General features: G+C 37.0%; 5 protein-coding genes, 1 long non-coding RNA gene and 1 other non-coding gene across 11 annotated transcripts; all 7 read right to left on the bottom strand.

Moving 5' to 3' along the window:
- Window positions 1–697: 697 nt before the first annotated feature.
- Window positions 698–2404, bottom strand: LOC113337957. Its single transcript, XM_026583490.1, has 4 exons — window positions 1985–2404; window positions 1744–1863; window positions 1562–1632; window positions 698–1192 (listed from the first exon to the last, which is right to left on the bottom strand). Exons 1-4 carry the CDS (start codon window positions 2402–2404, stop codon window positions 967–969), a joined length of 837 nt encoding a protein of 278 aa, XP_026439275.1. The 3' UTR covers window positions 698–966.
- Window positions 2405–2623: 219 nt separating this feature from the next.
- LOC113338060 lies at window positions 2624–7215 on the bottom strand. Of its 5 annotated transcripts, none has more exons than XM_026583576.1 (12): window positions 6964–7215; window positions 6803–6844; window positions 6396–6457; window positions 6209–6280; window positions 5755–5887; window positions 5405–5651; window positions 5002–5106; window positions 4755–4883; window positions 4553–4602; window positions 4356–4453; window positions 3906–4190; window positions 2624–3313 (listed from the first exon to the last, which is right to left on the bottom strand). In XM_026583576.1, exons 3-12 carry the CDS (start codon window positions 6441–6443, stop codon window positions 2804–2806), a joined length of 1677 nt encoding a protein of 558 aa, XP_026439361.1. In that variant the 5' UTR covers window positions 6444–6457; window positions 6803–6844; window positions 6964–7215; the 3' UTR covers window positions 2624–2803. The 5 variants fall into 5 exon arrangements, with proteins under 5 accessions (XP_026439361.1, XP_026439362.1, XP_026439363.1 ...); XM_026583579.1 differs by having other exon boundaries at window positions 2841–3333; XM_026583580.1 differs by having other exon boundaries at window positions 2855–3326.
- Window positions 7216–8062: 847 nt separating this feature from the next.
- Window positions 8063–10761, bottom strand: LOC113337837. Its single transcript, XR_003354446.1, has 3 exons — window positions 10341–10761; window positions 9430–9490; window positions 8063–8415 (listed from the first exon to the last, which is right to left on the bottom strand). It is a non-coding gene; the product is annotated as an uncharacterized LOC113337837 (long non-coding RNA).
- A 397-nt stretch (window positions 10762–11158) lies between these two features.
- Window positions 11159–11542, bottom strand: LOC113337956 (iron-sulfur cluster assembly protein 1-like). The gene has a single exon (XM_026583489.1). It carries the CDS (start codon window positions 11540–11542, stop codon window positions 11159–11161), a length of 384 nt encoding a protein of 127 aa, XP_026439274.1.
- Window positions 11543–12040: 498 nt separating this feature from the next.
- TRNAI-UAU lies at window positions 12041–12114 on the bottom strand. Its single transcript has one exon. It is a non-coding gene; the product is annotated as a tRNA-Ile (tRNA).
- Window positions 12115–12291: 177 nt separating this feature from the next.
- LOC113337923 (probable glycosyltransferase At3g07620) lies at window positions 12292–14999 on the bottom strand. Its single transcript, XM_026583462.1, has 4 exons — window positions 14042–14999; window positions 13824–13954; window positions 13267–13618; window positions 12292–13113 (listed from the first exon to the last, which is right to left on the bottom strand). The coding sequence occupies exons 1-4, from the start codon at window positions 14471–14473 to the stop codon at window positions 12454–12456; spliced, it is 1575 nt and encodes a 524-aa protein (XP_026439247.1). The 5' UTR covers window positions 14474–14999; the 3' UTR covers window positions 12292–12453.
- A 505-nt stretch (window positions 15000–15504) lies between these two features.
- On the bottom strand, window positions 15505–19022 carry LOC113337922 (probable glycosyltransferase At5g03795). Its single transcript, XM_026583461.1, has 4 exons — window positions 17926–19022; window positions 17706–17836; window positions 16776–17124; window positions 15505–16640 (listed from the first exon to the last, which is right to left on the bottom strand). Exons 1-4 carry the CDS (start codon window positions 18697–18699, stop codon window positions 15972–15974), a joined length of 1923 nt encoding a protein of 640 aa, XP_026439246.1. The 5' UTR covers window positions 18700–19022; the 3' UTR covers window positions 15505–15971.
- Window positions 19023–21230: the final 2208 nt, after the last annotated feature.

The following is a 21230-nucleotide window of genomic DNA, read 5'->3' as shown; positions in this document are numbered from 1 at the left end:
CAATTAATGTTTTATAAAATCTACCTTGGCAAACATTAAGAGTCAATAATTGTTGTTTTTGGAGCTATAATTGTCTAAGAATTAATATTGAAACCATAGAATTGAGTTTGGTGAAATCCTTATTCCCAATAATCTCTCAATATTGTCATCATCCTTTGTTTTATTCACTAAATTAATTTTATAATTTAAGTCTAAATTCAACTTTCCAAGTCCGAGAATCAAACCCTTTCTTACCACTGTAAAAACTATATCACATATCGAGTTATGTCACTTATGCATCATGCTCAGTAGGTTGGCCGATGTCTTCTGGTTTGCTGTTGTAAGCCTATCCACTCCCACAGGAAGGTTGGCCGACTGCTTATTACTGCCACGTTGTTTGTTTTGGTGCGGTGTTTTGGACTCTTTGGTGTGGGGAGCTAACAAAAAGGTTTTACCTGATCCAATCCTCCTTAGTTCGGGTGTTCTTCCCTTGCAATCCTACTTCTGTATTAACTGCCCACAATTTCAATATTCTAGATTTTACCAATGAAAAATGTATCGAGTTCTTTCAATAAAAAAAAATGCGTGTGATGCCGAAAATTATCTCCTTACCATACTCTGTCAGATGGTTAACCGACGTGTGTTCGTGCATCACTGCATGCTCGCAATCCAATGTAAACAAGGTGCAAGTATGGATAAAAGGACACAAGTAAGAACATGTATAGAACTGCTTTGATTATTTCTTCTTCCCAGCTTTTATTTGATGATAACTTAACATGAAACAGGAAATAGAAAGAGTGTAGGGAACAACCAATGCCTATCACATTGTTATATTTTCCCTTTATTGGCTAGGCCTATCTAAGTATCCGCGCCTTCGACATTTGATCAGCTGCACTAAGTAGGAATGTAAGCCCGACTTTGTTTTGCTAACATGCTCAAATGAGATGGGTTTACAGTGTTCTGAAGGGGAAAAAAATTATTTGGTTATTACCCTTTTCCTTTCTTGTTCTTCCCTGTGAATTCCTCGTCATCATCACTTCCGCTGGCAATTCTTTTCTTGCCTTGTTGTCGTTGCGAGGAGCTTTCTGCTCTATCTGAAGGCACCGACTGAGATTTGATGGGAGTTCCCGTTTTCTGTTGTTGCTTGATTTTTTGCTTTTTCTCATATGCCCGCTTAGCTCGCTCTGGAGATAATAGTCCATGCTCCATCATCCTACAACAGGAAACAGGTTAATATGCAAAGAGAAATCATGGATCTCAACCCCGGAGCAAGTGAGCAACCGGCTACAATTGAAGGCCGATCGAGGCTTTAGCATGTCTGTCAAGATGTCAGAAGCAGGATGTGGCATATGCAAAATCTATCCAAGAACTATTGACCATTTCAGTGGAGCACAATGTACTAATGGAAAACTAAATCACATTCACATTGTGCATCTCAATAGAATGGTATCATAAATCGTGAAAGAAACAGAATGATCGACAGAATTCAACATTTATTAGAACAATTGGATGAACATATTTCACCGTTTTCATCAATAAACTATTAAAATGTCCAAATCAAATAATAGAATGAACACCATACCAAAACTCTGCCATGTTGCTTGAAGGTATCTGTTCGAATAACGACTCGTAGAATATCCGTAAAGGTTCTCTCTGCCAACAAAACAAACAACAAATGAAAACACACCCTGAAACCTCAAAAATTATGACAACAATCAATCCAAGAAACACAGAGAGAAACAGGTATGGACAACAAAGAAAAACCTCTTCTGGTGGATCATGCTTTTGACCAGGCAAACTATAAACTTTCCTTGGTTTCACCTTCACAGTAGTTGTAGTAGTGGATTTAATTTTAGATGAGCTTGATGTTGGTATCTCACTTGTCTTCATTTCCAATAAACATAAACAAAAACAATATCAATAATCACTCAATCAAATCAACTTAAATTATAACAAAATAAAAAGATTAAGAAATTGCACCAAAATTTGAAGGCAGGGTAGGTACCTCGGATTTTGTTATGGTGGCAACAGATTTTTGTTTAGAAGAAGAGGAAGAAGATCCATCTTGATTGGGTTTCATCTTAGTTGCATTACTTTGAGTTTCTGTACCGATGAATTTGACAATCTGAAAGAGATTTTTGATCTTCTTGTTATGATCTAAAGTCCCTTGTTTCTCTCTAGCTCCTCTCTGTGTTTCTGTTGTTTGTTGCAGGTAAGAAACCCAAGTTATCAAGTTTGGTTGGTAGTAACCGCTTTTGAACAGCAAAAAGAATATGACGTTGCAACAAATGTACAATGTGTCATTGTCTTTGGGTATGGGGATATGAAAAGACTGATTCTGCCCTTTCCTGGTGTACAGGGAATTAGAAGTTACTATTAAGGAGGTGTGAGGATAAAATGGGAATAAATCAGTATTAAATCTCATTGCTTTCACTCGCTTTCAGGCGGCATTCACTAGGCCTAACGAAAACGTTCATTTGGATTTTAATTGCAGCAAAGTATCAAATCAATAAAGCTAAAACAGGTAACTGCCCCAAAATGACTAATTCACCCTTGAAGGATATTTAGGGAATACCCAAAATAAGAGACTTTACAAGTGGAGTGTTGGCTGTTGCAGTCAGTGAGTTGTTAAGTGGACATGAAATCGAGCGAGCAACTCCGTCACTGTTATTATAAGTCACTGTTATTATAAGGTTAAATGCACAATAGCCTCAACTCGATAAAACGGATTCAGAAATCAATAACTCCAAAACGAACACACAATTTATCAAATCATTTCACTTGTGTTTCATAACAAAATGTACTTTTTTCTTGCATGAGCTGATTAATTCTTGTACTGTTTTTTCTTCTTTTCCATAATCTCCACAAGCATAGTCAATAAAGCTTCACACATTTCAGATGCATCTGGTTCACTGAAATCCCTATTCCATGAAGAGTAAACCATCCAAGCATGGTCTAACTTAAGATCCGGATGAACTACAACTGAACCAGGAACCTCTGCATCACGGCAAGTTACTAAGCCATCACTTTTCTCACCGTACCGAAGTTGTAAGTGAAGTGCCGATAAAGCCATGGCAGCAGCAATGGGAACGATGACAGGGACCTGTCGACCCGCTTGAGTGGCAGTGGATTCATCCTCCTCTCCACCAAAACTAGTAAGGGGGAGCCATGGAAGTTCTGCATGGGCAATGTGCGACATTGTGGCGAGAACACTTGGAGCGATACTTGCTTCGGAGTGAAAGGAAACTAAAGGTATATGTTCAGGTAGCTTGTGTTTTGTGATGAATTCTCTTCGCTTTTCATATGTGAGATCATCCAGGGCTCGCATATCGCCCTACAATGATATTCTGAAACCTGTAAGCATCGACTTTGAAATCTAGCATTATTTTGTTCATGTTTTACGAGGAAGATCGCTAGCAATGTAGATATAATAGTGCAATCAGAATAAGTAGATTCTGTTTAACAAAATCCTAGAAGCTCAAGAGGCACACGTTAACAACGAACGCAAGGTTGATATACTTAATCCAGTATCCTGATGTTCAAAAGGACAGTTGCCCACAGTAACACTCCCTGTCTAGGGAGCTTTACTCTCTACAAAATATCCAATACTAAGCTCATACATGTTGCTCTTTTTATGCGTGATTCGAGCACTAGGTGATGCTCTGTAACAGCATACCTTCACGAGGATCAAAAAGTAGTATCTGGCCTAGAATTTTGAACGTGAGTGGTGCAACCAAAACCTTAAGTTTCAGCCAAGTAGAAGTACTGTTATGAGGGGTCTCAGCACATATGTAACCATTAGAGTTGGCAGACAGAAGAGCTCTAGGAGGACTCCTGAAGGTCATGGTAGCCTTCAGAGTAGTTCTAACACAGCAGAGAAATCGGACGATATTTATTCCAAATAATAGAAAGGAAGAGGAAATTACCTTGATAAACTTGCATACGACGAGCTCCATGATCCTTCTTGTTTCCTTGTCTGCAATCTGGCCTTCACGAAGGATATCAGATGCAATGGGAGTGCCACCATAAGGGCTCTGCACCAGTGCTAATCCAACAACCTTTCCTTTCAGTTCAGACCAGTAAATCGACAAGGCAGCGGCCGCATCAACCCCACCCTTGCTATGACCAAGCAGCATAACGCGTTTGCCAGATCCCCAGTACAACTCTTCAATGTATTGTTTCAGTTCCCATGCATTATGTTCCACAGAGGCCTGCGCAAGAGGACATATATCTTAGAGATCACCGAAACTTCTAGGACCTGTTAGCCTAAGATCGCGAGATATGACTTGGAAGCATGAAAATATCCAAGAAAGATGGCATAATTAGACAGATTTGAATTGGAAATATAAATTTTTTGTAAGGTAATGCCATCTTACCTCGCTATGAATCTTAGCAATATGGCAAGCAAGACCCATCTTTGAGAAAAACTTCTTCGTGCTCACGAAATACAATGGACTAAGATTGCTAAACAGTCCTACCAACCACAAGTTAAAAGACTAAGAGTTTGTCAAGTGATGCTGGGAGTTCAGTGATCAGGTGATTGATTAAGGATAATCAACAATAATTTTCTTACCCGGGATTAATAAATAGACAAATGAGTTAGGCAGTGTGTGCTTGCCATTTCTGAAGAGCAGAAGACAACAATAAAAACAAATACTAATAAGTGCAACCATAATCCGAAGATTAATAACTCTATTCTAACTTGCAGAAACGACAAACATAAACAAAAACAATAACCAAGAAATCACAAAGAAGAACCAAGAAATGGCACCTACCTAATGTCCTGGAGCAACTCCCTAAATCTGGCTGTACCATCTGTCACAGGTGGCATATCCTCAGCTCTTTGCAACCACCCAATATCATCAGAAGATCCACGCAGTGTCTTCTGAACCCGAGATATGAGGCTGAGATCTCGAAATGGTTATTGTAAGGGAACCAGCAGAAGAATCAGTAAATGAGTAATGAAACCCCTGAGAAGCAATTTCAAATGGACCACCACCTTTATAAACTATAAGTTAATACCTTTGAACTTGATTTTGTGTACGTTTCACATAGAATAAGGAGCACTTCCAACAGGCAAACGCCAATCTCAAGGCTAACCGCAGACCAAATATGGGGAGCATGAACCTGAATATAAATGCATACACAGTAAAATAAGCAGAATAAAGATAGATAAGAAAACGAACAAAAATAATTATACAAGCATCTATCACTATCAGGATTTATCTATAATTAATCATCCATGTCCATCTGTATTCTCGATGAATAAGCTTCACAATGTTGGGGCTATGCTTTAACTGACTCATAACAAAAAATTATTCAAAAGGAAAGCAGGTATGAGAATTGGAATATTAAGAAAGCAGATTAAAGCTAAAATGCATAATTAATCGCGAGAATAACGCTCACGAAATGCAAAATATCATACCCTCGAAAAATATAAGGGACACCCCTAAAGCCATTGTTGCATAATACAATTTCGGAAGATCTATATACAGGAACTTTTCCACTATTATTTGTCCGTCTTCTTTTACGGACAGAAAGGTTTGCACCAGCATCAGAATGCAGGGAATGAGATGTAGAATAGCCATCACAAGGAGATCTTGGATGCTCTCTGGAGTATGATACCACTGGATCTTCCAAGTAGTTATCGACATCTCTACATACGAGATCCTCTGCAACAAATCATCCGAAAATGTCCCGTCATATTTCAAAAGCTAGATGCCATAAAGAAGCTATAATTCGAACATATAGCTATAATTCGAACCACAAGCTCACCAATGAAACGAATGAAACAACGATTTATACATGATGTCAATGTGGAGAAACGAAAAAAAATATCATCCACAAATGACAGAAATGCAAATTGTTCAGCAAAAAAGCTTGTGGTTGTCACGTCGTCACAGTAAACCTGGAAAGAATACAAGTATTAGATGAAAGCGTATGGAACCAAGCTTTGACAATTAAACTGTATAACAATCAAAGAGAATCACAATCCCATTGGTTACCAAGGTTTCTCTCATGTAAGTTTCTTAATGATTCAAAACAACAGAATTCACACCAAAGGTAACTTTACTGCACCCAATAGGTTCCGTTAAAATCATGTCTACCAGAACCAAACAGCAATGGCAAGGTCCAACTGAACAAAGATCTAAAAAAATTGGCTATTTCAGAGACTAAAACTTGCACGACTTCGCAAGTAATAAAAGATATGAAAGATAAGAAGTCTCACCATAAGATTACTTTCATACTCAAGTCTTTCGCAGAGGTATACATCGTCCGACACGAAATCAATCTGTTCCGACTAGATCACAAGAAGAAATGAACTGTTACAGTCATGTTATCAAAAATAATATATTCCACAAACAAAGGTAATCAAATATGCGATAATTTATTAAAAGTAAACGACTAACACTCACAGTAGATGGAATGAAGGGTATTTCTTCATCGATACACAAATCTCCCATACACACTTTAAATCCTGGGGCAGAATAAATGATTCAAATGAATATAAAAAAAGAATAAATATGATCTATCTATTGAAGAAAAAAAAGAGTCAAGACTACAGGACATTCATAAACACTTCATAGAAACTCCATTTAAACAACACAAGCAGAACCCATCAAATGATCAAACATCCTGATCTAAATTCACTATGTAATTCTACATTGTGGGTCAAAAAAGAACAATTTTTGGGATGTTATGATCTACAGAAACAATTAATGTCAAAATTAAGCTGAAAATACAAACAGAACTCATTAAGTAATATTCACAAACACAATGTCTTCATAACCAAATCAAACTAAGACAACATCTGATAACTCACACTGAAAAATGAAACTACCAGAATCAAATCAGTACCACAAATCTGTAAAACCCAGAAAGGAAATCAATAGATTAGACCATAAAAATCCCAACTTTAGATAACAAATTTCATTCCAAGAAAATAACAAAAGCAAACCCAAAAAGGTAGGAAGAAATACCAACCAAATGAAAAGAAAAACAACACACAGATGGAGTGTAAGAGAATGGAAGAATTAAGTTTTTCAGCAAATCTTGATCCAACCAACCATATTCAACATTATCTTCTTCCACTGTCAGCTTAAATCCCCACGTCCCCACCACTATTAAAGAAGATTTTTACAGAAGAAGAAGCCCTCTTTGAATTTTATATCCAGCAGCATCTCCATAATTTTGTTCAGATTTTACCGCCATTACCGATAAAGGGCTTGAATTCTGTGACAGTGTTGGTTTAAAGTGAAACAAACGAGTTTCAAAAACGAGTTTTAATAATCTCTTCGTAAATTGTGCTCAGTGAATAGGCTTGTCAATGACACGTGGCGTCATATTGTGGAGCTAGTAACATGACGTGTTTAACGGCGTCGGCGAAGAAATCTTGATGGTTTCGGTTAGAAGTATTACACGTGCAAGCATCTCTTACTGTTAACTGTTTGTGGATGTCAGACCTTTATGTATAGGTCAAAAAATGAATTAATTATGCGGTTGTGCGCGTACGTTTCGTGTTTTAGTGATAAAACTGTCCCTCTGGTTTGATGTTTGTTTTCTCGATGAGGAAAGGGGGCATGGGGTGTCACTCAAAAGAAGATAGAAGATTGTCACCGTGTGGGTTCGCATAACACACCCCTTTGAATCCAAAAATAAGATTACTCGGTGGTAGATAACAATAGGAACCGTGCAACAAAGGAGAGAACAATGTTTAGTAGCACTCCGAAAATAACAATTTAGCTCTTTACTTTTTTGGGTAATTTGCGTTACCTTCCCTGGAGAAGATCATAATTTGAGTTACTTCCCCTACAGAACAAATATTAGTAAAACCTCCTTTCGTCATTTTTTTCATCCAAACCCGGTTAGCTGAGTCAGCTGCTTCGTACAGCTGGATGTTCTTAGGGGAGGTAACTCAAATTATGATCTTCTCCAGGGGAAGTAACTCAAATTATGATCTTCTCAGCTAACCGGGTTTGGATGGAAAAAGTGACGAGAGGAGGTTTTACTAATATTTGTTCTGTAGGGGAGGTAACTCAAATCATGATCTTCTCCAGGGGAGGTAACGCAAACTAACCCTTACTTTTTATATACTAGGATAACACGTACGCGCGATGCGCCTGCCATCCGTTCTCTGATATTAGATAATTTTTCAACCAAAAACATCCAATTACATTTGAGAACTCAAAAAGAGACCCTATAAGACAGTTTCATATATTGTTACCATTCTCAACTATCGAAAGGGAACTTCACCTACGAAGTTAAAAATTACAATGAAAGCGATCGCATTCTTCATTATTCTGACACATGAATGCCTAATGGTAGATCCCAGAACAAAAAAACTCTCTCGATGATCTGTGTGCTCCTAAACCTTTTGGCGCTTTACCTTTTTTATTGGGTACTCTAATATGATGTGGTTGTCTTGCATTTGGGAGCCTGTAAACAATATAAAACATTAGTGGGGGAAAATAAAGATAGACATAACAAAGACATCAAACTAATAGCTTTGACTACCACGGGATTACACAATGAGAAAGCTTTTTGGTATAGTTTGGAAGAAAATACATTCGTGGAAAAGTTACATTTGTTAACCGATAACCATCCTCGCCGCTACAACGGTGACATATGCGTTCAGCATTATGAGTAAAAGGTCTAGCTAGGGTGGTAGCTTAACACACATATATATATATATATATGAAACACATACATGCGTAGCCTAAGGTGATAGCCTTGTTCTAGACAGGGTAATCACATAAAAACACAGGGTACAACATGCAAATCTAAGCATTGCATAAACATTTTTCGTCAAGAGTTGGGTTTTATAGGTAAACATTCAGGATAGCGCACAACAAAATTAAGTATTCTCAACATTTATTGATATTATATCTGGCCCTACAGTTAAGAAACCATCACCACAAACAACATATACCATAACCAAGGAGCTGTTAGCACCACCTCCAAGCGCACGATACATCCAAACCAAATCAAAATTCAAACGTCAAACTGAAGTATTGAATTGTAAAGTTTCCCTCTTAGGATAGTTTGATTTACTCTTTCCACATAATATAAGAAATGAACAGACCGAGGGTATATTCCAATCCAATTAATTTGCTAAAGTTTTGTTAGAAATTACTCAATAAAAATCTCTTATAGGTCATGATTCCCCTCGAAGTGAATTAAACATTTATGCGACTCCTAAAATAATCATTTCCACAAAAGTACCCATTACTGACTCATTAATTTGAAAGATCGCTATGTTGTCAGAGCAAAATTAGCCGAATTTATATGATGAGAAAAATCACCATATTGCCCAGGTGCGGCCTGCTATATTACAATGAAAGGATTTTGTTGCTAACCATCTCTAGTCTCACTATAATGTATAATTTCTCACCAACACTGCATATTATAGTCTAAGGAATGAAAATCTAAGACATTTGATAAAAGACTAACCTGAAAAACTGAGTTCAAGCTTTTCTGTTTCGGGAAGGGCTTTCAGATTCTTATTATCCAACTGCCATAAAAGTACACAAACTCAATTTATCATTTAGAAGCATTTGAAAATAATTGTTATAACACAGTGAAGTTACGATTCTTAAGCCTACATGCACTTAAGAACCAAAGTTAGGGCACATTCACACCATTCATAGTTAGCCATTCTGGTGTGACACAGTTCAGGCTTGCACCATTCCAGCGCAAAGGTTAACCTAAAATCTCAATGTAATACCATAACAATGCGACAACCTAATTACAATTCTATTTCTGCATCAACAGACCACCGCCATACTTTCTGAAACTTTCCTGCCATATGTTGATCTCAACTTCATCCATTATGCAACAACCTCCACCACTGTACCTAAATTATAAGTTCACCAACACAATCTGCATCAACCACCATTTATCCATTCTCTACACATCAACTTCCACATGAATTACACTATAACTATACTTCACCATCAGCTGAGTTAATCTCAACGGAGGACACCCATCATTATAGTATCTATAAACACCATGATGCACCATCTATTTAACTTCTTTAGAGATTCTTCCCTGTAATAGCCTAACATTCATCTAAACACAATCCATTTTAGGATTCAACAATAATTTCCATATTTTACCCCTCCATGTGATTAAACACAAACCTAAACTACAATCACAGCTTCCTTCTATACCCAATTCTATCACAGTTTCATTCACAAACATACAAACTCAACAATTCAAGAATTTCAACTACAAATACCGAAAATTAAACAACATAGGGACTTACCCAAACATTAAACTTCTCTGAATTTTCATTCACAAATATACAAACTCAACAGTTCAAGACCTTCAAATACTGAAAATTAAACAACATAGGGACTTACCCAAACATTAAGCTTCTCTGAATTGTTAATTCACCAACCACTGCTGTTGAAACTCTAATTCAATTTCCAAATCAATATTCATGCGTCTCACTTCATGTTGTTCTTCGACAAACCCAAAATTTAAAACATAGGTTTTTTCAAGTTGCAGGACAACATTTGTATAGGGTTTTTCAAGTTGCATAGAATAAAGAGGGTGAGGAGAAAAATTGTTGGAGATTCTTTGATCAAAAATCACTTTTTTTTTCTAGTATAGGGTTTTTTCAGAATTTAAGCTTAATTGAGTGCATTACTTTCTATGGAGAAAAACAGTGAACGAAGAGAAGGAGAAGTTGGAAACTAAAGTCGAAGAAGAGAAAAGAAAAAAAGAAATGTGAAATCGCATAATTGAGTGGGTTCGACCCTGGATTCTGTAGTTGCTATTTTACAGCCTTCCTAACTTCTACGTACTAGTATACTTATTCGAGGGATAATTTGGATATTTCCATGGTGTGACACCAAAACCACCCAAAAATACCTCTTTATATTAGTAAGATGGTGAAGGTCTCCATAGTGTTCAGCCTAATGGAACACAACCACTTACCTAAAGATATATATGCAGCAATAATTAACAAGATAATAACTTGGAATGATAGTGTCACCTCAGCACAGCTATTTTACAGATTTTATTCAGAAAAACAAATGAAATAAACAGAGTTGGGACTCTTAGTGGCAAGTCACTCAGTTTTTCAACTAAGAAATATCGTGCTTTGTTTAAGGAGATATTACAACCACGGTCTTCATCATCCAAACCAACACAGATTGCATGATTGTGCACATTGTCACGCATGAGCAGCCTCGTCCTCCTTAGCATTGGCACTGCTTCCAGCCTTGAGTCGTTTTGCTTTAAAATCTTTCAATGCATCCCTGATTACATCCTCTGCAGTGAGTGAAGGATTATTCACTATTTCAGTGTTTTTGTTGGTTAAGACTTCCTCCTCCTGCCTTCCCTTGGTCCATTCAGTGGCTACAGATGAAGAAGCAACTTTAAATTTTAGCTTCATGACAACTGTAGAATCATTTTCATCAAAAGATTCAACGTTCCGTGGGCTATTGTAATGATCCACAATTCTTTCATGGTATGATCTTACCAACACACCCTGTGCTCCGGTTTGGGAGGTTCTTTGCCCTAACCCCAAAATTCTATTACAACCATACCTCAACATCTTCTCTTTCTTTCCTTCTGTGTGAGTTTTTCTTTAGATATTTCTGTGACAAAGACAAGTTAAGACGTACAAGGTAATAAGTATATACTACCTCTACTTCTTAAAAAAAAAGAAAAATAATAAAAAATAAATAAATAAATAAAGACTCGTATAAGGTTATCCAATCCTGGCACGCTCTAATTCCTCGGATATAAAAACCATGATCCCGTGACCTAATGAAGAGCTATTTTCGATTACAAATTCAATGAGATCTAACAAAGGCTAACCAACGTAAGAACATCTCGATAAACCTAACACAAGTAAAACGATAATAAACGGAAGAAAAAGAAAATACAGTGATACATACCTAAAGATTGTCCGCCTTAAGAATACCTTAGGAGCAACCGGAGTACTACCAGCAGTCGTGAAAGAATACCCAAATCTTCTCTCGCTGCATCTGAGGGATAGGAAACGCATGCGACAATATTTTGAAGCAAAAGCAAAAAAGTTAAAAGAAATTGCTCCCGGCGGGGCTCGAACCCGCGACCTTCGGCTCATAAGACCAACGCTCTAACCAACTGAGCTACGCGAGCAGTTGTTGATTGTCTTCTGTTATTTAGAGAATTTAACCTTAACTCAGAGCAAACATGTCTGTGTCCAGTCTTTACAGTATTTCATTGTTTCTTGCTTACCTCAACGTTCTTCGGGATTGTTGGGTAGAGAGTAAAACTCTAGTATTCTATTTGACCTTATATAGATCCTGTAATACGTTTTGGTAAAATTTTCCGCTTTATTGATATAGACATGATTATTTACTAGTACAACTTGCAAGTTTACAACCTCTGCAGTATGTGATGTTCATAAAACTCTTCAATAGTAAAATGAATGAATCGACGCCTGTCTCGAATACTATACAATACTCTCGTCGAGTGTTAAACCTGAAAAACTCGATTATACCAGATAGAATGAAGGGTCATGTGAAAGATGTCATACTTCTCCGGTTCATCATGCCAAAGAAAATGTTGCTGCACCTTCTTCACCCTCTTATGCATCTCTATATACTTGTCCTCTGGTATTGAAAGGAGTATTTCCTTCAAATTGGGAATGTCTTTCTCTGACACAAAAACTGCAAATGACCCCCAATCCAAAACCTCGAAGAAAGGAGGAACATAGTTGTCAGATATAATCACAGGGACACATTCGAAAAAGATGGCCTCGACGACCCTTGGACTAGCCACCTCATAACCTTTGGCAGAAATGCAGTACTTGCTGGACTTCATACGTTGGATGTAATTCATTTTTGCAGTGACAGTGCTATTCATCTTACCATATATTTGCATGTCAGGGTCTTTGTTCTCCCAGAATTTTAGTAGGATAGGGCGGAGATATCCGTGTATGTTCCCTGCGAAGAAAGCCAGAGTTTGTCTCTCTGAAGGAGGTTTCCCTCCTATGTCTTTGAGAAGATCACTTTTTGAAAGAACCAATGTTTCAGCAAGAGCGACATCCTTTCCTAATACGAAATCGTCATTGACATCAGAATTGCAGAAAGCTCTGATGCACTGATTCATAAACGGCTTTGTCATCATTGGGGACTAAGAAAATAGGAACTGTTAGAAATAATGAAGAGAAAGAACCTATAGCAATAGAATGCTAGAACTTCAAAGATGGAAAATGTAAGAGAACTTGTAGCAATAGAATGCTAGAACTTCAAAGATGGAAAATGTAAGAGAACTTGAGAAGCATACCCAGTCATGGCAAGCAGTAAAGAAATGATCTGCTCCGCCAGTTCTGTTCCAGAAAGGGTATTTTGCCTTGATAGTGTCCAAGTAGTCACTCAGTAACTTGATAAAGTTTGCCTTGCTGCGTGTTTTACGATCATACAAACTACTGTACCTAATGCTTTCTGAACTAAAAGGTAAGTAAAATAGGTGAGCTTTTGTTGGGTCCTCAACAACAAATTTTTTGTTTTCCTCCATCTGTTTCATAAACCATCCTTCAGATGCGTACACTCCCTCAAGTATTGGGTCATGGAAAAAAGGTTTTTCGCCTTCCTTATAAATGTAAACTTTAAGTGTCGCTTCCATTAACTCATAGCTCCTGTACATGTACTAACAATTAGAGCTTTTGAAAACTATGACAAACTAGTAATGTCTAATTATTCGCTTAAGGAGAGTACTTAACAATCGACACATGAGCATAAAGTTCATATACGAATGGGAAATCTAGAAATCATTTAGTATAGCAACTTAACAGGATGTCCTGCACGAAGTTCTGGTATTTCAGTAATCCTAACAAGTCTTACCTTCTAAACGTAGAAAGGTTGCGGTAAATAGGAGCATAGAGATCTTTATCGCTCGTTATAACAGGAGCATTTTCAATTTCTGATTTTACGGCAAGAATTTCACGATCCTGTTCTGACAACCATTTTGGTCTCTGCAACCAAACAACAAAAGTTAACATTTTTATGCACTTGAATCATTTCCAGGGTCAAACTAACGAACAAAGACCAAAAACTTATACCATTGAATGGGAAGAAGCAAGATTCTTAAGCAATAAACGACTCATTGCAGATATTGATTTTATTCTGTTGGGAGGCATCTTCATCCAAGTCGTCTTCATATGGTTACTCGATGGAATCATCTCAGCCAACATCGCTTTTATTGATTTCTGAGGCATCTTCTTAGCAGGATCAATAGTCTCAGTACAATTCTCGCTTGGAGTGGCCATGGAAGAATCATAAAAGGGCGTCAAAATACCCATCATCGAAATATCAAGAGAAGAATCTCCAGCTGGTGCATTATTAACAAGAAATAAAGCACGAAATACATTCTCGTACGGGGTTAAGAAAATTTGCACAGAGAAAGCGGCACAAGTGATCATTCCTATAAAAAATAACAATTTCCTAGTCTCAACTCTCCATGGCTTCTCATGAAATGGAAGCGAAAACTCCATATCCACAACTATATGGTAACAAAATAAGCCAAGAAGCTTACTTCAGAGTTTCATAACCTCGAAAAATACTCTTTGCTATATTGAAAGCTTCAACAGCAGGGTAGCAAAAATTTTTTTGGCAAAGCTTCAAACAATTACAAAAATCCTTTTTATTTCTTAAGAATTAACATAGATGAAACACTAGAATACAAAAAAAAAACAGAAAAAAGAATCCACCGGATTGAAAATCGATACTCACTAAGATATTGAGTTTGCACTCTAAAACAAAATAAAGAACTTACACAATTATAAACTTATGAATAAATTTTATTAGAATAAGTTGGTAACTTGATGACAGATTACGTCTGACTTTGTATCCATAATTCCTATTTGGTGTCTTGAAAAAAATATCTTTCTGATATGTGTTTCAGCTTGTGTGGTTGTTGCTAGTTGGTTACTGTGTCATTACAGAGACATTTCAAATATTCAAAAAAAGTCTAGAACATAAGAAATAATCAACACTAGTATATTTGTTTATTTAGAGAAAGCCCATAAAATCTGTCAAGTATTAACTGAAGTGACACAACTGTTCAATGTTGACTTGTGACAAAATTTTTAGTAGCCAAATTTGAAATGAGAACTCTTCAATTAAGTTTGAAGGAAAAAGACATCTGAACAAATTGTGAATGAGTGGTTTTATTGGTAAACTGACCTGAGCTGCACAACAGCAATCCAAACGATTTGATCCTCCAAGTGGCTACTGCCTTCTATTTCTGCAAGATGAAGAAAAACTTACTATAGCAAACAAGAAATGAAAAAAGACCAACCAGTACACTGCAAAATGAAGTTAGGAAGCAGACAGGTATTACCTTAATTGAAGATTGGCAATATTCTTCAGAGCACTCCAAACCTAATCCATTATTCATTCATTGGGGTGTCACATACTGGTCCAAAATCTAAAGTTAAAGACACTGACGATGATGTGAGCAATAAATTTGCTTGGCCAAATGGCCAGGCTCCAAAATACGCCCAATTCCAGGGGAGTCCGAAGATTCAAAAAAAATATCCAGAATGCTGGATTGATTTATTAAAAATATTGCACAAAAGCTTACAATATGATCACAAATTAACTAATTAATTTTTTAAATCAACATGCGATTTTACTTACATGAATGTGATTCTAATCCTACACGAAGTTAAACTTCTGATGACTGACTAACAATCACGAAATACTATCACTTTATCAGGTTGAATTTACAAGTGCGGGAATAAAGTTAATTGTCTCCCAGTTGAAAGTTACTTTTATCAATTCCCAGCTTGCACACCGCATTCTGGAATTGACTGATGTCCTTTAAAGGTATTTGACAGGTCAAAAAAACTCTGTTTTTCAGTTTGTAGACCTATTCTTCCCACCAATTGGACTCAGATGGTTCACGCATATTCTTCAATTCCACCCTCCTTTCTGTTTGCTTCATACGTTCTTTTTTTAACAAATATAACCTATCTTTTAACTACTGATTTACCTGGCTTTAATCTGAAAAACTCGATTATACCAGACAGAATGCAGGGTCATGTGAAAAACATCATACTTCACCGGCTTACTGTGCCAAAGAAAATGTTTCTGCACCTTCTTCACTCTCTTATGCATCTCTACATACTTCTCATCAGGTATCGAAGCGAGTATCTCCTTCAAGTTGGGAATATCTCTCTCTGCGACAAAAACTGCAAAGGCCTCCCAATTAAGAACCTCAAAGAAAGGAGGAACAAAATTATCTGATATGATCACTGGAACACACTCGAAGAAGATGGCTTCGACAACTCTAGGACTATTTCCCTCATACCCTTTAGCAGAAATGCAGAATTTGCTTGTCTTCATGTGTTGGATGTAGTTCATTTCTTTCTTTTGAGCTTTACTCATCTTACCATAGATCTTCATGCCAGGGTCTTTGTTCTCCCAGTACTTTAGTAATATAGGACGCAGATATCCGTGCATATTTCCTGCGAAGAAGGCCAATGTTCGTCTCTCCGAAGGAGGTTTTCCTCCTTTATCTTTGAGAAGATCACTTTTTGAAAGCACAAATGTTTCTGGGAGAGCAACATCCTTTCCTAGTACGAAACCCTCATAGACATCAGAGTTGCAGAGAGCTCTGAGGCATGCGCTCATAATTCGCTTAGTAATTGCTGGGGCCTAAAAATTACAGGCTATTAGAATCTTTCATAGTTTAATTTCACAATGAAGAGAATTCATACTAATAGAATGTTCAACAAGGTTGAATATCTTTACTTATTGGAAGCTTAAAGTTGGAGAGCTCGAGAAGAATACCCAGTCATGGCAAGCGGTAAAGAAATGATCTGCTCCACCAGTTCTGTTCCAGAAAGGATATTTTGCAGTGATCATGTTCAAGTAATCACTCATATACTTGATCAGGTTCTTCTTACTGTGTGAATTAGCTTTATACAAAGTGTACCTAAGACTTTGTGAACTGAACGGTATATAAAACAGGTGAGCTTCTCTGGGGTCCTTAACAGTGAATTGCTCATTTCCTTCTATCTGTTTCATAAACCATCCTTCGGAAGCATAGATTCCTTCCAGTATTGGGTCATGGAAAATGGGCTTTTTACCTTCCTTGTAAACATAAACTTTTAGCATTTTTTCCATCAATTCATAACTCCTGCACATGCAATCTAACATTTAGAACTCTTCAAAATGCAGTTGTGGGATTAAATATTGTCAGTCATTGCTACTACATGTGATGTCTGACAACAGATCTGAAACAAAGTGGGTGTATGAAAAAAAATATTAACACATCCATAAAAATTTACAGCTGAGAAAATTCTTATTCCGCCTCCAGTCAATTTTCATCTTGATTTCGAAGTCCATGTGAGAAGCATATTATTATGGACAGCAGAGCATAGCAGAAGCTAGATCAGAGTTTAGGGTATTATAATGCCACAGGGGTGAGAAATGCAGACGTGATACACGAATCTAGATTTAAATTTGACAATTTGTTACTTTTAACGGCTTGTCTGTATGTAAGGGTTACTGGAGGAACAACAGCAACGATTAAATAACAGAATAAGGGACTACCCAGCAAGCAAAACCATAAGAATGATTCTTACGAACCGTGTATGTACACTTATGAAGCAAATAAATCATTTGAATTCATGAAAGCATTAAGAAATGTGTTAGGCTAAACACCTAATTGTTTGAACACAAGCAGTTGTAGTAGTTCAGTTTTCCAATTGAACTTACCTTTTGAACACCGACACGTTACAGTAAACAGGAGCATAAAGCTCCCGATCCTTCTTTATAATTGGAGCATTCTCAATCTGGGCTTTTGCAGCCAGAACTTCCTGATCTAGTTTTGAAGACCACCGCGGTCTCTGCAAGCCAAACAACAAATGTTAACATTTTCCTGCACTAAACTCAAATCATAAAATCAAAGGTAAACTCAAGAAACTAAAACATGTACCATCGAACGCAACGAAGCACGATTCTGAAGCAACAGAACATTCATTTCAGAAATTGATGTTACTTTTTTGGGAGGCATCTTCATCCTAATCTTCGTTAAAGGATCACTAGGCAGAATCATTTCATCCAGCATTGACTTAATCGATTTATGAGACATCTTTTTTGCACGATCACTAGTCTCAATTGAATTACTGCTCAAAGTAGCCGAAGCACTTTGAATCAAGATTGGCTTCTCCTCTTTCATACCCATACCAATTACTTGCTCATCCACAGCAGATTTATTAGTCTCCACAGATACAACAGAATCAGAAGCAACATTTGTATCCACAATTTCTTCTACTGCATTACTTGGACTAGTAATTGGAGAACCCACTGGAGCTAATGACATATAATCAAATTTCTCTTCAAAAACTCCATCCCTTTCATCCGGCGGCGGCGCCACCGTATGTTCCCACATTTCAGCCGCTTCATTCTTTCTATCCACCACCACCACCTCAGTTTCATCCTTCAATTGCTCCTCCATTTCATTCTCTTCATTCTTAGCCACCACTACCTCATTAACCAGTGATAAATTAGCTATCGTTGAATCATGCAAAGGCGTAAAGTTACCAACTTTTGAAGAATTTGCAGCTGGGGCGTTGAAGATTATATTCTGGTGTGGAGTTGAGAAAATTTGAACAGCAAAAGCTGCAATTGTGATTACCCCTATCAGAAACAACAGTTTCTTAGTCTCAACTTGACATGGCTTTTGACGAAATGGAACTGAAAACTCCATTAATGAAGCTCAAAGTACACCCCCATTGAAAAAAATTGCATCTTTGTTTAAAATTCATGCATTAATTTCAAGAACATTGCAGAATTAATACTAAAATGAGCAAAAAGAAAATTAAAAAAAAAATCCAAAAGTGGGTCTTTTAACAGAGAAATCCGGAGCTAAAAACAAGAACAATAAAACAAACCCTAGGATCCAAAATTGAAAATGTTCTTCCTTAATCTTGGGGTTTGAAAAGACTGAAGAAAGATTCCGTTTTTCTCTTTTTCTTCTTTCTTCTTTTTGTTTTAATCTAAAGTTTCTAATGTTGGGTACTGTGTGATGGAGAGAGGAACATTTCAATTTTCAAAATAAAAACAGAGACGGAGACAAATGTATTCAGAATTATTAGCAAATGCCCTTGTTCTGTATGTAAATTACATTCAGGTGACACTGTTAATGTTTGGGGTACTGTTGGTTGATTTCACCTATCACCTCTTTTTATTTAGTGGAAGAAGGACCACTCTGATCTAGGGGTGTAAATTCGGGCAGGCCGGGCAGGCCAGGCTTAATATTTGTGAGCCCGTAAACAAATTCAGGCCGGATAGGCCGGGCACAAGTAGATAATTTGCTACCCAAAGACCGCCCAAAATCCGCTTTTTATACGGGCAGGCCAGGCCACTATTTTGAATTTTTTTTTTTTAGTTTAAATTTTCAAATGAACGGTATTAAATACAATATCATTTCCTTTCCAACATCGCATATCGTAAGTGATAGTATTATTTTATATTTAAATTACACTGACAAATTTTTAATTTCTAATAAGAAAATATATTACCATTAATGTTTTGAAAAGGTTAATTATAAGTAAAAAAACAATTATATATTTTATTTTTCTTGACACAAAATTGACAATTATAAAATTGTAACTTTTAAGTCTTTTTAAGAGGATATTAAATGATTAATGGCACATAGAAGGCTTTCAGGCCGGGCACCAGGCCGGGCATCAAAATTAATCGCAAAGCCCGAGACCGCCCAATAAATTAATCCAGGCCAGGCCGGGTGGTCCATGACGGGCCATAACAGGCTTTGGGCTACTTCGGGTACAGGCGGGCTCGGGCGGATACAGGCAGGCCGAGTATTTTCAGGTACTATTTACACCCCTACTCTGATCAAGGAAGTACGGAGCAAAGAACGATTTTTTGGGACCATAGTTTTTTTTGAGACCATGATTTTATTTTGGATAAAGATATTAGAAATAAATTTAGATCACCCCTTATCTAGATATTTATATTAATATATAAATTACCCTCCTGATTAATTTTGGATGATGATTAGTTAGTGTTAATAATAGTTAGTGTAATGATTAGTGAGATGATTAAATTAAAGATAATTAGTGAGATTAAAAAATCAGATGGTTTTTTTTTAAAGAAGTAGAATTATTGAGAGAGTAAAGTTAGAGAAGATGAAGGAGGAAAACATGAAAAACGATGGATTTTACCAACCACAACCGGAGGAAGGGTGTCTGGGTACCCAGGTAGGCTTCAAACTTAGATAATTTTGGTTGAATTGCTCCAAACTTTCAAAAAAAATGAAATTTTTTATGTAGATTTGGGCCAGTTCGGTTACCATATATCAAGAACATGTAGCCGAACACACCTGAAAGTGTAGTTCGGTTAAGTTTTCCAAACACGCAGGTTATCGAACTCGCTCGTTAATGGAGGTTTTGGTCGTACAGTGTAATGTTCTGTTACCTAGGATAAAATGGTAGGTAACCGAACTTTGAACTTAACAATTTATTTGGGTACATCTTGTGTGTTCGGTTAGTTCGCAAACTTCAACGCAACCAAGTTCCCAACCGAACTGCAGGTTAAAAGTAACCTAGTGTTAGAAGTTCGGTTGGTTCGCAAACTTCAACATATTTTGCGAATCAACCGAACTGGGCTTATATATGCATATACGCAATTAGGCAAACGTTCGGTTACTACGAAATTTATTTCTTGGAGAATTAGGTAGAGTTCGGTTACGAAGTTTCAAAGGTAGAATTCGGTAAAACTTAACATTTTTGCGAACGAACCGAACTTGTGTACTTATCATTATTTTCGTAAACTAAAGTTCAGTGATATCCTTATTTTGCGAAGGAACCGAACTTATGGACTTGTGTTGTTCTAATACAAGGAGTTCGGTTAAAAGTATTTTTTTGCGAATCAACCGAACTCTGAGTTCGGTTAAGAAAAAATTAATTCTTGATAACCGAACTTTTCTCTGAAAAAAAAACCCTCCATTAAACCTCTCTGCAACTTCCATTTTCAACTCATTTTAATGATTACTTCTCATTTATTCAACCAAAAACGAATGACAAGTAATGGGTTTGTGGGAATATCTTTGTTAATGTTTTAAATTAAGTTATATATATATATAGTGGTGGTGGTGGTTGGTGGTGGAGGTAATCAGAGGTGGTGGTGGTAATCGGTGGTTGGTGGTGGTGATAATCGGAGGTGGTGGTGGTGGTAATCGGCGATGGTGGGAGGTGGTGGTGGGAGGAGGTGGTGGTT

This window comes from Papaver somniferum, unplaced genomic scaffold, assembly GCF_003573695.1.
Source record: "Papaver somniferum cultivar HN1 unplaced genomic scaffold, ASM357369v1 unplaced-scaffold_18, whole genome shotgun sequence".
Classification (NCBI taxonomy): Eukaryota; Viridiplantae; Streptophyta; class Magnoliopsida; order Ranunculales; family Papaveraceae; genus Papaver; species Papaver somniferum.
The sequence above is the reverse complement of the archived record's forward strand: the minus strand, read 5'-3'. Positions and strand labels throughout refer to the sequence as shown.

Excerpts from the sequence above, each read along its gene's own strand:
- LOC113337957 (XM_026583490.1), bottom strand. The coding sequence starts at position 2,404 with ATGAGATTTAATACTGATTTATTCCCATTTTATCCTCACACCTCCTTA. Across the intron at positions 1,864-1,984 it reads CCACCATAACAAAATCCGAG|ACAAGTGAGATACCAACATC; the intron begins GTACCTACCCTG and ends TTGGAAATGAAG. Across the intron at positions 1,193-1,561 it reads AGCAACATGGCAGAGTTTTG|GATGATGGAGCATGGACTAT; the intron begins GTATGGTGTTCA and ends TTCCTGTTGTAG.
- LOC113338060 (XM_026583576.1), bottom strand. The coding sequence starts at position 6,443 with ATGGGAGATTTGTGTATCGATGAAGAAATACCCTTCATTCCATCTACT. Across the intron at positions 4,884-5,001 it reads ACACAAAATCAAGTTCAAAG|CCTCATATCTCGGGTTCAGA; the intron begins GTATTAACTTAT and ends TCGAGATCTCAG. Across the intron at positions 4,603-4,754 it reads GAGTTGCTCCAGGACATTAG|AAATGGCAAGCACACACTGC; the intron begins GTAGGTGCCATT and ends TCTGCTCTTCAG.
- LOC113337956 (XM_026583489.1), bottom strand. The coding sequence starts at position 11,542 with ATGTTGAGGTATGGTTGTAATAGAATTTTGGGGTTAGGGCAAAGAACC.
- LOC113337923 (XM_026583462.1), bottom strand. The coding sequence starts at position 14,473 with ATGGAGTTTTCGCTTCCATTTCATGAGAAGCCATGGAGAGTTGAGACT. Across the intron at positions 13,619-13,823 it reads AACCTTTCTACGTTTAGAAG|GAGCTATGAGTTAATGGAAG; the intron begins GTAAGACTTGTT and ends GTACATGTACAG. Across the intron at positions 13,114-13,266 it reads TTACTGCTTGCCATGACTGG|TCCCCAATGATGACAAAGCC; the intron begins GTATGCTTCTCA and ends CTATTTTCTTAG.
- LOC113337922 (XM_026583461.1), bottom strand. The coding sequence starts at position 18,699 with ATGGAGTTTTCAGTTCCATTTCGTCAAAAGCCATGTCAAGTTGAGACT. Across the intron at positions 17,837-17,925 it reads GTGCTTCGTTGCGTTCGATG|AGACCGCGGTGGTCTTCAAA; the intron begins GTACATGTTTTA and ends TTTGGCTTGCAG. Across the intron at positions 17,125-17,705 it reads AACGTGTCGGTGTTCAAAAG|GAGTTATGAATTGATGGAAA; the intron begins GTAAGTTCAATT and ends TTGCATGTGCAG.